The 12,555-nt window shown below is 54.8% G+C and overlaps 4 protein-coding genes across 4 annotated transcripts; 3 read left to right on the forward strand and 1 right to left on the reverse strand.

Annotated features, from left to right (window-relative positions):
• Positions 1–109: 109 nt before the first annotated feature.
• VOLCADRAFT_103170 (uncharacterized protein) lies at positions 110–2,828 on the forward strand (the record flags this gene model as incomplete). The annotated part of the gene is made up of 7 exons (XM_002946694.1): positions 110–320; positions 389–466; positions 661–1,044; positions 1,233–1,327; positions 1,539–1,814; positions 2,053–2,355; positions 2,525–2,828. Exons 1-7 carry the CDS (start codon positions 309–311, stop codon positions 2,826–2,828), a joined length of 1,452 nt encoding a protein of 483 aa, XP_002946740.1. The 5' UTR covers positions 110–308.
• Positions 2,829–3,128: 300 nt separating this feature from the next.
• VOLCADRAFT_120375 (uncharacterized protein) lies at positions 3,129–5,897 on the reverse strand (the record flags this gene model as incomplete). Its single annotated transcript, XM_002946877.1, has 6 exons — positions 3,129–3,582; positions 3,935–3,958; positions 4,143–4,232; positions 4,785–5,021; positions 5,213–5,416; positions 5,718–5,897. The coding sequence occupies 6 exons, from the start codon at positions 5,895–5,897 to the stop codon at positions 3,391–3,393; spliced, it is 927 nt and encodes a 308-aa protein (XP_002946923.1). The 3' UTR covers positions 3,129–3,390.
• Positions 5,898–6,318: 421 nt separating this feature from the next.
• On the forward strand, positions 6,319–8,336 carry VOLCADRAFT_87010 (uncharacterized protein; the record flags this gene model as incomplete). The annotated part of the gene is made up of 4 exons (XM_002946695.1): positions 6,319–6,709; positions 7,142–7,401; positions 7,792–7,854; positions 8,088–8,336. The coding sequence occupies 4 exons, from the start codon at positions 6,319–6,321 to the stop codon at positions 8,334–8,336; spliced, it is 963 nt and encodes a 320-aa protein (XP_002946741.1).
• A 914-nt stretch (positions 8,337–9,250) lies between these two features.
• Positions 9,251–12,524, forward strand: VOLCADRAFT_87011 (uncharacterized protein; the record flags this gene model as incomplete). The annotated part of the gene is made up of 6 exons (XM_002946696.1): positions 9,251–9,312; positions 10,088–10,458; positions 10,707–10,815; positions 11,155–11,360; positions 11,698–11,800; positions 12,173–12,524. The coding sequence occupies 6 exons, from the start codon at positions 9,251–9,253 to the stop codon at positions 12,522–12,524; spliced, it is 1,203 nt and encodes a 400-aa protein (XP_002946742.1).
• Positions 12,525–12,555: the final 31 nt, after the last annotated feature.

Consider the following 12,555-nt stretch of genomic DNA (forward strand, 5'->3'; position numbering starts at 1 on the left):
TACGATTCGACTGTTTTGCCGGGACTGCAAGAAACATACTGCATGCTGTTGTTCGACTTGCATGGAGAAGGTAAATATAACTGCTTACATTTTCTTGTTGGTAGGCAGCCGTGCAAACAGTTGTGGACAATCCGCGGCTCAGGGTGTAAGCAAGCGTCATAGCAATAATCTATAAATCTTGGAAAGGTTTAACCTAGTACGAGAATCTACGGAGTACTGAAAACTCGATAGTCTAGGTTATCCCCACTTAAGCGTCTTCCTTCAATACCCTCTGTGGATCACCGAACTATCCATTGATTCGCTGTAGGATGAATAGACAGGTGCGATAAATGTATTAGGGATACCACTTGGTTAGCGCATAACCATGTTGCCTTCTTGTGCCGCGTAGAAGCCCCCTCCGGATGCACGCATCCAGAAGATGCGCGAGCTGGAGGATCGTCTTGCAAGTCTGCAGCAGGATCGAAAGGTATGTGCCAAGGACAAGCGTCCTTGACATCTGCATACATGTGCCCTTCTATTGGTGACGCGTGGACCCACATCTACCTAAATCTCAAGTTCGGGGTCACTTAGTGAATTTACGTTAAGGCGTGAAAGGCAACGCTTAGACCGACGTGGCTGCGGAAGGCGGACAACTGTATTTTGGGGTGCTTGCTTTCGTAGGCGGAGCAGAAAATGGTGGCTGTGGCAAACTTTGAGGCTAGGACAACGAAAAAAATCGTCAGCAGCATAGTCCAGCAGCGCTTCGATGCACTGAAGGCACGTCAGGAGGCTGACTTAAACACCCGACGACAAAAGCTGGCCGAGAAGCTGGACGCCGAGGACCTGGCCTTGCGGCAGGAGCTGCTTGCCAGCAAGAAGACCCCAGAACAGCGACGTGCGGAGCTTGCAGCACGGGCTCGAGCGCTTGCAGAGAAGCGGGAGGCAGAGCGCCAACAGTTGGCAGCATCGTTGTACGAAAAGGCCTTCATCCAAAGCTGTGACGTACTCCGTGATGAGAACTCGAAACGTATTCTGTATCGTACGCTCGAGGAACGCAATGCACAGGTAACTGAGGGATAAGCGCCCGTTTGTGGGAATGGGGGGGAGGTATAGTGTAAGCAGGTGAGCCGGGGGTGAACCGGAACGATACAAACTATCAAGAGAGTAGTTATCAATCATTGGCTCAGCTTAGGGATTCCATGGCTGCTGTCTGATGCTCTAAATACCTAGGAAAAACCCACCTGCTCTTGCAGATTGAGCAACGGATGGCTACACGCATCCTCGAGGAGGAAGAGAAGCACCTGTGGCATGAAATGAGCGAAGTAGAGCGGCTGAAAAAGGAGGCGAGGTATGTAAGCAGTCTAAGCTGCTTGATTAGGCTCGTGACGACTTGCAGGGGGATAGCTTACGGCGTTTCCGGGCCCTAATGGATTCCAATACCAACGAAGGATTAGCTAGGTGCCCAGTTGCCTTGATTCATGCCCCTATGGTAAGTTTTCTCTACCACGCAGCTTGCATATCTTGACTGAAGAAGTTTTCTGTTTCGCCTTTTCCACTAGATACCTGGAAGACAAGCAACGCGAACGCGAACGGCGAGAGGAGACATTGCGGGTGCTGGACGAGCAAGTGCGGCAGATCAACGCCCGTCGCGACGAGCAGGCCCGCTTGCGACGTGCAGAGATTCAGGAGCTGAACGCCACCTGGCAGCGAATGGCGGCCGAGCAGGAGCAAGCGGAAATGGCGGAAAAAGAGCGGTTGCGGCGGCTTGCAGAGGAGCTGCTTGAGTACAACCGCATTAAGCAGATGCAAATCTCCGAGGAGGAGCGCGCGGAGAGGTGCGACGGGCAGGATCAGGATCAGGAGCGCGTGGCCTTAACGGAAGCAGCGCCAAAAAGGGAGCGAGATTCTGTTGTGGGGTTCTCGAGGACGGCTGCTATCTGCTATCTGTCAGGCGAATGGATGAAATTGTGCGCCGTCTTGATAGGTTGCCGCCAGAAGGGAGGGAAGGGGACCGCAGATAGCAAGCACGAAACTCTGGTAATTCGCCGTTGTGGTGGATGTATTGGTATGCAGGGAGCTGGATCTTAAAATTCTGCAGGAGGCACTGTACCGAGAAGCGGCTGATGAGGCCGCTGAGCTTGCATATCGCGAACGTCGCCGCGAGGAGATGCAGCGGTACCGAGAGCAGCTGGCACTGATGATGGAGAAGGAGCGCGAGGAAACTGCAGAGCGTGACGCATTAATTCTCAAAGCGCAACTTGAGCAAGAGGCGCGGCGTGACGCTGAGATTGCTGCTCGTGAGCTAGCCCGAAAGCAGCTGATGAAGCAGGTGGACGACATTCGACAGCTGCAAATCCAAGAAAAGCTGGCACGCAGGTGCGACGGGTTTCAGCATGAATGATTTCCCCTACCCAAGGATTAACGGGCGCCGTTCACTACTTGCCGGTGGTCACCCGATGCGGCCATTGAACTTCGGGCATTGAATCCACGTCAGGCATTGAATTCAGGCATTGAATCCCCTTCCTTGCATTTCGGGCCTGCACAGGATGGCAATGGCAGAGGAGAAGGCGTTCGAGCGCGCCAAGATGTTGGAGGAAGTGGCTGCGGCCGCCGCAGATGCAGCACAGCGTGCAGCGGCCGAGCACAAGGCCGGCGTGACGCGCCGCTTGGAGCTGCAGACTCAGATCGTTGCGCGGGCGCATATGAAGGCGGCAGAAGAAGACGAGAAGCTTCGAGAGGCCGAACAAGTCCAGAAGGCAGAAGAGGCGTATCTCGCAAAAGTTGATCATACGCTTGCAAGCACCGATCCACCAGTATGGCACGGCCGACGGAAGTTCCAGTGGAATTAGTTGATCGGTCAACCCAGCAAAAGTGTTGCGGGTGGACTGAGCAAGCAGGGCGCGAGGATGACGTGCACATAGTGCATCGCAGACGTTTGCCAATTCGACTTGTGCGTCCGTAGGAAACGTGTTTGTATATTGACTGTCGGGGGAGCGAGGCGTCCCCCGAATGCTCCTCCGGGGTGGTGCCGCAATGGCGCTAGCGTTGTGACTAGTGAATTTGGAGTTACTGACCTATAGTTACATATAGCGACTGCGATGACTGACGAGTGCATATGATAGAGATGGGCAGGCAAGCTGGGTAGTATTGAGTTTTAGGCTTCTTACATTAAAACAACCATCACTGCCGTATGCCGCTGACAGGCAAGACGACTGGGTGGCATGTAGCTGTTGAGCTAGGTGGCCCCAAGCATGCGATGCACCAAGTTATGTGCAGGATACACACAGGCGCTCATTTTCGTTTAGGCCACCTTTCCATCGCGCTCCTTTTCTGCCAACGTGAGCATTGTTTGTCCGCGGGGTCCGGAGGTCTTCCTGTGAGGTCAAGTCCGTGTTGCGCAGTCCAGCAGCTTCAGTGCACTGCGGTCCCAGCTGGGGAAAGGGCTGCAATGGGCGGTGAAGCCGGTGGCTGGCTCATTAAACCGCCTTTAGTAGAGCTCTCCAGACCTTGTGGAACACCGTTGTGTGCATCGCCGTGTCGATGTGGGCCGAACAGGTGCAACACAAACGACAGGACCGTGAAAATGATGGGATTCCACACCACCTGCAGGAAGGAGCGGCCAAGTTATGCTTATCAAGGGACTAAATTAACTATATAGAGACTCCGGCCCGTTTACTTCATCATTTAAGTTGGGACGGATGGCTCCTGCGGTGGGTACGTCGTGATAAGGCCAAAACCGCAGCACCGGTTTGTTGAGCCTAAAGCCAAGACCTATTCTCGGTGTGCTGATGGGCCCAAAGGCATGGTGGCGAGCATAACAAAGTATAAGATGTTGGAGATGGCAACCCCGATTCCTCATCTAAAGCTCTGCAGAGCTTTAGAGCAAGGACATCCTGCATGGCCTTAACGCAAATCCTGCATGCTGGTAGACCTGATATCCCTTGGACAGACTCACAAGGTAGCGGATGCCGTCCATCATCTGCAGGCCATCAAGGACAGGCAGTGAATGTGTGAGCCGTCACGTAGCCAGGGAAGCCTGGAGTAATGCGGACAGAATTCCATCATGATGCCGTACGCTTCTCATTGTTAACTCAGGTGGGCCAAAGGGCAAATTCTCGAGGGTTGCCTTTTCACCCAACTCTACGCCAGGATTCCGTGCTTACCTGAATCCAGGTAATGTTGTGTGTCTCCCATGGTCTATCCGAAAGCAGTGTGCGCAGATCCACCTTCTCGCCGCATTGCGGGCATGTGTCCTGCGACGCAAGGGATCGTGCATATGAAAGCGGTGTGGCGCCTGAAAAGTTACGCCATTGCACAACTGTCATGCGATTTGGGTTTTGGCGGCAGTTGCACTGCAGTGTCATCAATGCCGCTCTGCCAGGGCCAGGGAAATTCCACCTGCACCCAAGTTCGCATGTGCTGAACATCCCAAGAGTAGGCCAACACAACATATCAGGGGGGGGGTCCAACCAGTACCAGAAAGCTTAAAAACTCCAGTTTCTGGCCACGTTGCATTTGCCATTGCTGATTCCCCCTTGTATCCTTAGGGCACAACAGCTCAGCGTATCGTGCCATCAAAACTGAAAAGATCCCCTGTCACATTGAGCCCGTGTGCATACCTTCTTCCCCACCATGGTCCAGCCCCGGATGCACAGGTCATGGAAGCAATGCTTGCACGATAACTGCACCGTCCGCTCTGCTGCGAGCTGCCCGCTCTGCTTCGTCTCCTCGCCGGTGCCTGACGCTGGCACTAGCTCATCGCACAGCTCATTCCCGCATATGCCGCAGTTGTTTACCCGACTGACCAACTGCCGCCCCTCGATGCCCAACCGTGCCGATAAGCTGTCCGTCGCGACTTGCGCGCAATCGCGACCCAATATTCCGAAGTACAAGCCGTACCATACGAGGTCAATGGGCAGGTCCTTGGGAAGGACCAAGTGCAATAACGGCCCCATGCCGAACACCTCGGCCAGGACAAGGCAGTAACCCACGACTCCCACCACCTTGCTGGCCCGGTACACGCCTAGGAAAAACGTGTAGATCTACGGCGGCAGAGGACATCGGGCCGAACAGTACGTGATGGTTAGGTTGGGCTGGGGTCAAAGATGCGGTTCCATTGGGTGATGAGCCATGTCGGCGACACAACCCCAGCTTCACGGTTCGCGACCTTGCTGCTAGATCATGGGTCGCAGCCCCAGCTGATGACCCAATGCACCGCAGCTGCGGGACCTACCTGCCGCGGCGTCGTCCTCGCCAGCTTTTTGCGCGTGGACGTCCATAGCAGGCGTGCGGTGACAGCGGAATACATTGTCCAAACAAGGAGGAAGCGCCAAAAATGTAAGTGTAGAGAGAAGAGGGCGGGCATGAGCCATAGCCCAAGCAGCGTGACGAGCTCGTATGACTTGCGGTGCCTCTTCTTCCAAAGGAATAGCGCCGTCTGATGATTGGGGTTACCATTATAAGGGGAGCGGTCTCAATCTTGTTTTGCAGAGAAAAGTGCGTGGACAGGTGTGTGGAATGACAAGGGTAAACTGGAAAGCCTCAAACTCCAGGGCCGGCTCCTGCAAATCCAGTCTGAAGCATATAACGACAGCACAACCATGGCAGCAAAGCAGATGATACACGACTGTCACGGCACATAAGCTCGGCCGCCGCCTGCTGCCAACCAAGCCAACAGCCTGCACGACGTGCGGGTTTACAAGCCGTACGCTGCCGTAACCTAACCCGCTCTAACTGACCTGTGCTCCAACCATAAGTATCATGATACCGTACAGGAGAAGGATGGCCAGAAACGGGCTCATCCGCTCTTCCCGTTCTTCCCCTGGTAAAGGGGGCCCAGAGTACAACGGATGGCCAACGAAGGGCGTGTTGCCTGCTTGATCTTCTAGACCATCTCCCAAAGGCGCAACAACGGTCATGCTCTTTGAAGCAATCAACCAAAGCAAACGATGTGGGGAACAGATGAACACAACTGCTTAATAAAGCGAAGACTCGTAAGATAAAAATCGAAACCTGTTACCCAATGCTGGTTCAAATTGAGTTACAAATCAGGCCTGAGGATCCCTGCCTGAATATTTCATATGACGATGTACGACAAGCAAAATGTTGTCAAGAAACAAATCCCCTTAGGCAAGCCTAAGCATAGTTTGACTGCTTCGCACATCTCTACATTGGTGTCGTTACATTTTTACGACTACATGCATATTGGCTTCTTTCCTTTAGCTCTACTACTTCGAATTATTGCCTTTACCCTGCTGAACCCCAGGATTGCTGTATAATCAGCACATAAAATTGCTGCCACGCTCACCCACTTTTGAGTCGAGGCTCTGCGCGGCTCGCATGGCGGAGGATGGAGATACGGAGGCCTATGGGCAACTCATAGTTGCCAAAGACGCCCTCGTCCATCCGGAGGAGGACGAGGGGAAATTGAAGGATGATTCAGAGGACGAGACCGACCTGGAGGACTCTGAGACAGAGTCGGGGACGGAGAGCGAGACCGAGTCAGAGACCGAGTCAGAATCAGAGTCGGAATCAGAGTCAGAGTCGGAGACTGAATCAGAGACTGCGTCGGAATCTGAAACGGAAACTGAGACGGCGACGGAGGCGGAAACTACGGAGACAGAGCGCTCAACCACGGTGACGGGGACCGGCGACTTCAAATCCCCACGGCCGCAGCAGCATCTGCCTGCAGAAAGCATGCCGTCGCTTTCCTCACCTCCTGGTGACGGAGGTGCGGAGGCGTTTTTAGCCACACCGGAGGTCGAGGCACTGCAAGCTGACGAGGACGGCGAGCCCCGTAGTATGCAATCTGCATCTGATTACGAGGTCCCCGCAGCGTCTGTACCTTGGTCCCTGCCATCTGCACCGTCACGAACCGGAAGCCGCGAAGGCGCATCATCGCACCAGACGCTAAGAGCTGAGGAAGCAAGTGGGTCGGTTACCGAACACGCACAGGAGGAGCAAGGTGAACCAACCACGTGTTCGTTACCGCCAGCAGTGTCGCGAAACAATAGCAGAGAATGCTCTCGTAAAAGCAGTCATCACGAGGCGAGCACGAGCGGGTCAGGCCTCCGGCAGTCTTCCAGCTCCCTACCTCCTATCAACTCGCGCAGCGGCTCCCAGCAGCCATCCCGTAAAGGCTCCTCGTCGTCTTCGCAACCAGTGGGCAAGCGCAGTCAAGCGTCAAGCCCCAAGGGCTCGCCTTCCCGAAACCCCATCGCGGCGCCGCGTTACTACCAGCCGCCGCCACCCCCGCCACCGGCCCCCATGCCGAAGCCTCGGGAACGGCACGACACGTCAGCTGTGGATCCATTATTCCTCCAGACTGCGGTGTACCGGACAGTGCCAAATGTGGGGCGCGTGTACGACTGGAAAGTCCAACACGAGGTGAACGCCGCGCTCTCCAAACAACGGAAGCAGCAGGTGTGTCTTATGGGAAGCAGTTATACCTTGTCAGGGCTGGGTGGCTAGTTTTCTGCCAGTCGGGGTCGGGCAGGGCATGGCATCATAGCGACGCTGTGCGACTAGCTGTGAACGGCAGAGTGGGATCTGGAACTTCGGAGCTGCAGTTGTGGGTGCCGCGGGCGCTCAAGAACGTCGCCCTTGCTCACGTGTTTGCTCTGTGGGATTTATAATGGCCATGCGCCTATGCAAGAACCCAGCGTGGGTTTCTTGCCGTGCCATGCGAACTAACAAACCTGACTCGCCGCGTGCACAAAGGAGGACAGTGGACTGGCCTCTTGGCTGCCTTGGTGACCACTGTACGTTGCGCATAACAGTCCTCTTTGCCTTACCCTACCTGTGCATCTGTAGGCACAAATGGAAAAGGTGCTTGAAGCTGCACGGTTACAGCTGCAAGTGCGGGAGGCCAACGAGGTGAGCTGAGCGTCCGAAAGGGGATGTCTTGATAAAATAATTGTTGTTGGACCAATACTTATGACTGCGGGACAGCCTGCTCGGTCCGCGGGGCTGCTGGAGGATCTCGGTAGCTGCGACAGGCCAGCTCTACACTAATGCCTGCACAAGTACCTGCCATGCGCATGTTGAACGCATCATTTGGACATGCTGGCCAGGCTTCCCCTGACTTCATGATTTGCCCTGCGTTGCAGCGTGCCTTTAAGCAATGGGTAGCCACTAAGGAGCAAGAGAAGCAGCAGCAGTACCAGCAAAACCGGCGTATAGCCTACGTGACGTCCGTGTACCAAAACCTGGTCAAGGACGATCCCGTGGAGCGCAAGACTCGCGAGGCGCTCTGGGTCAGCAACTTTGCGTATACGGCATCTGACAGCTCCCCTCCACGCGCCTTGTCGCGCAATAGAGTCAGTGAAGACTCCGAGTCCGAGCGATTCCGCCTCTGATCAAGGGCAGTTTGGAATCTCTCAGGACGGTTGGAGGAACGACACGGCGATCAAGGGCCTTGTGTGTGATGTGTCTGTTTTATGACTGTACGGCATGCAGATGTGCATGCCAGCTAGCTTAACGCCCCGCATTTGGAGATCTGTTGATGAATGCTTTTTGCAGGTTGGGCAAGTGGCAGGGGGTGCGTGGCCTAGTGGCCCTAGAACGCGTGCCATTATACGCGGTTGCTGGAGTCGCAAACTTTTCCGGCAACGATTGATTCCAGAAGTAATGAACGGACAAAGAACTGGTGCTTCAAAGTCAGCTATGCCGTTGGACCTTCCGGCAGCTGCAGATTGTACGAAGGCTGAATTCTTGTTGGTGTATTTGAGGACGTTTGACGTGCTAAAGTTATCTTGGCGGTGCTTGCCCTTTGTGTCATGATGAGCAGCCTGTATTGGGGCGCAATTTTCGCTAAGTAGGAAGCGGGGTCGCAGGATTGTGCGAGATGAGCATGGGAAGAAGGCCAACTGGATACCGTTGGCAGTTGGACTACAGTACATAGTCTTAGGCATCACCAGGGCAGGAACATAACACTGCCGACTGCCGGGTGGCGAATCACATAGCGTTATTTAATTTGACAGATTTGGGATGGCAGGGTAGGGTAGGGTAGGGCAGTCATCGACAGCGAGTCATGCTTCGCTGCGGAAGCCCCATTTGCTGTTACCTTGATGCATGCTCTTAAGGACGGTGTCGTGCCGTTCCTTTCCAACGGCTGCTTCTTATCGTCACCAGATCGTGTTAGGGTGCTACCGGCTTAGGACCAGGTACCAAAATCTACATATGCGTACAGCCGAGGCTGCCATGCTACGTATGTGATCCAAACCAGGGAAGATGACCCGTGATCCAGACCGTCCCAGCGAAGCAGCATCCGATGAAACCCTTTCCCCTGGCCACTCTATTGGCAGCTTTCCCGCGAGCGTGTGTGTCAGGGTGGTGAGCAGCTGCGCTAGCATGCCGCAAAGCCAGACTCGGGGTGGGACTGCCACGCAAAAACCGTGCTGACTTTGCCTGCAGCACATAGTCACCCCCCGGGCAGCACGCCTTCCAATGCGGGCTCAGTGCTCCCGGACTTGCAGCTCCAACCAGCCTTAATACGAGACTCGTCGGATAGCATACGCTTTATATGTCCTCATGATGGCACCATGGTGGTATTGCATTACCTGGTGCGACGGGTTATGCGGTTGCAGGTAAATAGTCTACTATGAAGGGTACTGATGTGCTCGGTATGGAATTTACTGAGTGGGTCTGGCCTTCATGTTTATCATATATCAGCTTTGTTTTAACATTGCGTTCCTCTAGTTTTGTTCATGCATACGGGACCGTTGGTCATGAGGCTCCGTTTTCAACGACTCCTCCATCTTGACATCAGCTTTATTTGCTTGCTTCAGAGTGTCAATCTAACTACTTATTAGAGAATATCGTGGTTGGTTGCCGCCGGGCTCGAGCGACGGCACATTCACAAACCTTATCAGGGTTCCAGTAACTAGTTAAACCCTCATTCGTAGCTTTGACTCCTTATGGCACTAATGCATAGGCAACTGCGTGGGCACCGTAGCAGTGATGCTCGCACAGCGCTTGCAGCACCGACAGTCCTGCCTCCCCGAGCTTGCCGGCAACTTGCTTCTCACCACACAGTTGGAAGAGCAAGCAGCCGACGTCATTTACTCCAACAACTTGTTGGTGCAACGCTCCTTGTCCACACCCAAAGCGTCAGCCCAGCTAGTGCCACACTAGCAGCTGCGGACCGAGCTGGCGAGGTGTCCACGTCGGCATCACCACAATGGATTAACCCTCTTGATCCACCAACATATGTAACTGCGACTGGGCGGATTGTTGCAAGTAAGCGGATGGACCGCATGGCATGCGCTCGCTCCTGTACCCCGCACTCATGCGAAATATATCAAGCGCATTTCATTTGCGCAGTTGGGGATCTTCACGGAGACCTGGACAAAGCTGTTGAGGCACTCAAGTTGGGGCGTGTCATCCGAGTCAGTGACGAAGGGGAGGTGGCTTGGGTAGGGAGCGATACGGTCGTGGTGCAGCTAGGCGACGTGCTGGACCGAGGAGACGTCGAAATTGGTGAGTGTTTTACACCGCACAGGCAATTCTGCCGCCGGCTTGGGGTGTCGATGCCTGGGTTGTTCTTGGCCGCTTCCACCAGCATGCGCATGCTTGCTGCAACCGCTCTTAAATCTGCTAAGTGCTCATTCCCCAGCACCCGACGTGGCGCGCGTGCTAGGGTATGAGTTGCTAGTAGCCGCTCCGCAAGCGCGGAAGCTACCCTTGGTGGAGTCTCATCTGACCTTTGATGTCCGTTGGTTGCGCAGGCATAATAAACTTGTTACGTTACCTTGACTCGGAAGCTCGGAAGTGTGGCGGTGCGGTGTATATGCTCAACGGCAACCACGAAAGCCTCAACGTGTGTGGGGACTTCCGGTGAGAGCCGCGTGCGGCGTGACGGTGACGACCCTAACACGCACCCCGTACCCCGTACCCCTTACTGACGGCTTCAGAGGGGCCCCTGACTGCAGCACTCCATGAGTTACACAGCCATCCCGGAGGAAAGTAAGGAGCTCATGCAATCCGACTTTACATTTTAATCATCACTGAGTCCTATCGGTCTTTGAAAGTCGTACAAATAGCGACATGGCAGAGGCAAGCGCGCACAGAGCTCATCGCGCGCGCATCGTAGCGTGCTTATGCTCAGGTCAGGGGTCCTCCACGGTTGTGGAGCTTCTAACACCGCCTGCAATTGTTGGACTGCCCCCCACTCAGGTACGTCACTCCAGGGGCATTCGCGGAATCGGCTATGTACGCGGGACTCAAGGAGTCGGATCTGAAAGACTGGCAGCTGGTTGCCAAGGTGCGCTACTCGCTGTTCAAGCCCGGTGGCGATTTGGCGAAGGAGTTCGCTCGCAACCCCACAGTATTGGTTGTCAATGACACCGTCTTCGCGCATGGCGGCCTCTTGCCTATTCACGGTACGGTATTCCGTCACGGGCTCAGGGTCTGTCATTGTTGGGGCCACACAGCGCAGAGCTCAAAAATCTTTAACTGGCTTGGAATCTTGATCTGCAATGACACCTCGGGGTTCTTGGAACTTTGTTACTTGCTCGATGCGTCCTAGTGTGAGGTAGCGAGGCAAGGTGCTTGCATTGTTGTTCAGAGTGGAAACGGTCGATCCGCTTTTCGGCAGTCGGCAATCGGCGCTTGGTAGCCCTCTGCTCTATAAACAGTATGAGCATGGTGCATAAGGGCGTTGTCACGCTTTGGCGTTAGGACTGCCAACCAACTGCTCTACTGCTTTTTCAAATGCAGTTGAGTACGGGATTGAGCGGCTAAACAGCGAGGTGGCGGCATGGATGCGCGGCGACCAGCAGCCAGACGGTAGCAAATGCACCCCGCCCTTTCTTGCTATGGGGTAAGTCGCAGATATCCTAAGCCGTGCTATGGGTACAGGATTCGGATGGCATCCTGAAATGGGTCACACAGCGACTTTTGACCGGACGCAGCTCCATCCAAAACATGCGGAAGTCGTGTATTGACGTTTTTGACTTCTTTCGTCGCCATCTTGACGCGTTGGTTGGCAGAAGGGGGCCGCTCGCCTCTGGTCTTATCAGTATGCTATCTCTTCCATAATCAAAGGGCTATATACGCGTACGCGAAGTCCGCTGGGTTCTAAGTCTTCGGAATGTAAAACCCCTGCGGCAGGAGGAGATGTACCCAACGCCAAAGTAGATATAGCCTGGCAAGTAGTAGTGGTCATACATGTCACTTCTGTTGGCTCGTGCAGGGACGCGAACAGCGTCATGTGGAACCGGACCTTGTCTAAGGAGCGCTTTGCCACGCCGTATGAGCGCTACCATGCATGCCGCGCGCTGCAGCAGGCGCTTGCCAAGGTCCACGGCAAGCGCCTGGTCGTGGGGCACACTCCGCAGCTCAGCGGTGTCAACTGTGAATGTGAGAACCAGGTCTGGCGTATCGACGTCGGGATGTCGTACGGCGTGCTGAACCGGCCGGTTCAGGTTCTGGAGATTACGCAACACGAGGGCGGTGAGGCCGAGGTGCGCATCATCCGCAGCACGCCGACCTCGTCGCAAAGCAGCTATGATGATGACGACTTGAGCGCTGCATCCGCGCTATAGGTTGACAAAAAGAGTGAGGGCGGTTGCTCGC

Source organism: Volvox carteri (genome assembly GCF_000143455.1).
Source record: "Volvox carteri f. nagariensis unplaced genomic scaffold VOLCAscaffold_4, whole genome shotgun sequence".
Classification (NCBI taxonomy): Eukaryota; Viridiplantae; Chlorophyta; class Chlorophyceae; order Chlamydomonadales; family Volvocaceae; genus Volvox; species Volvox carteri.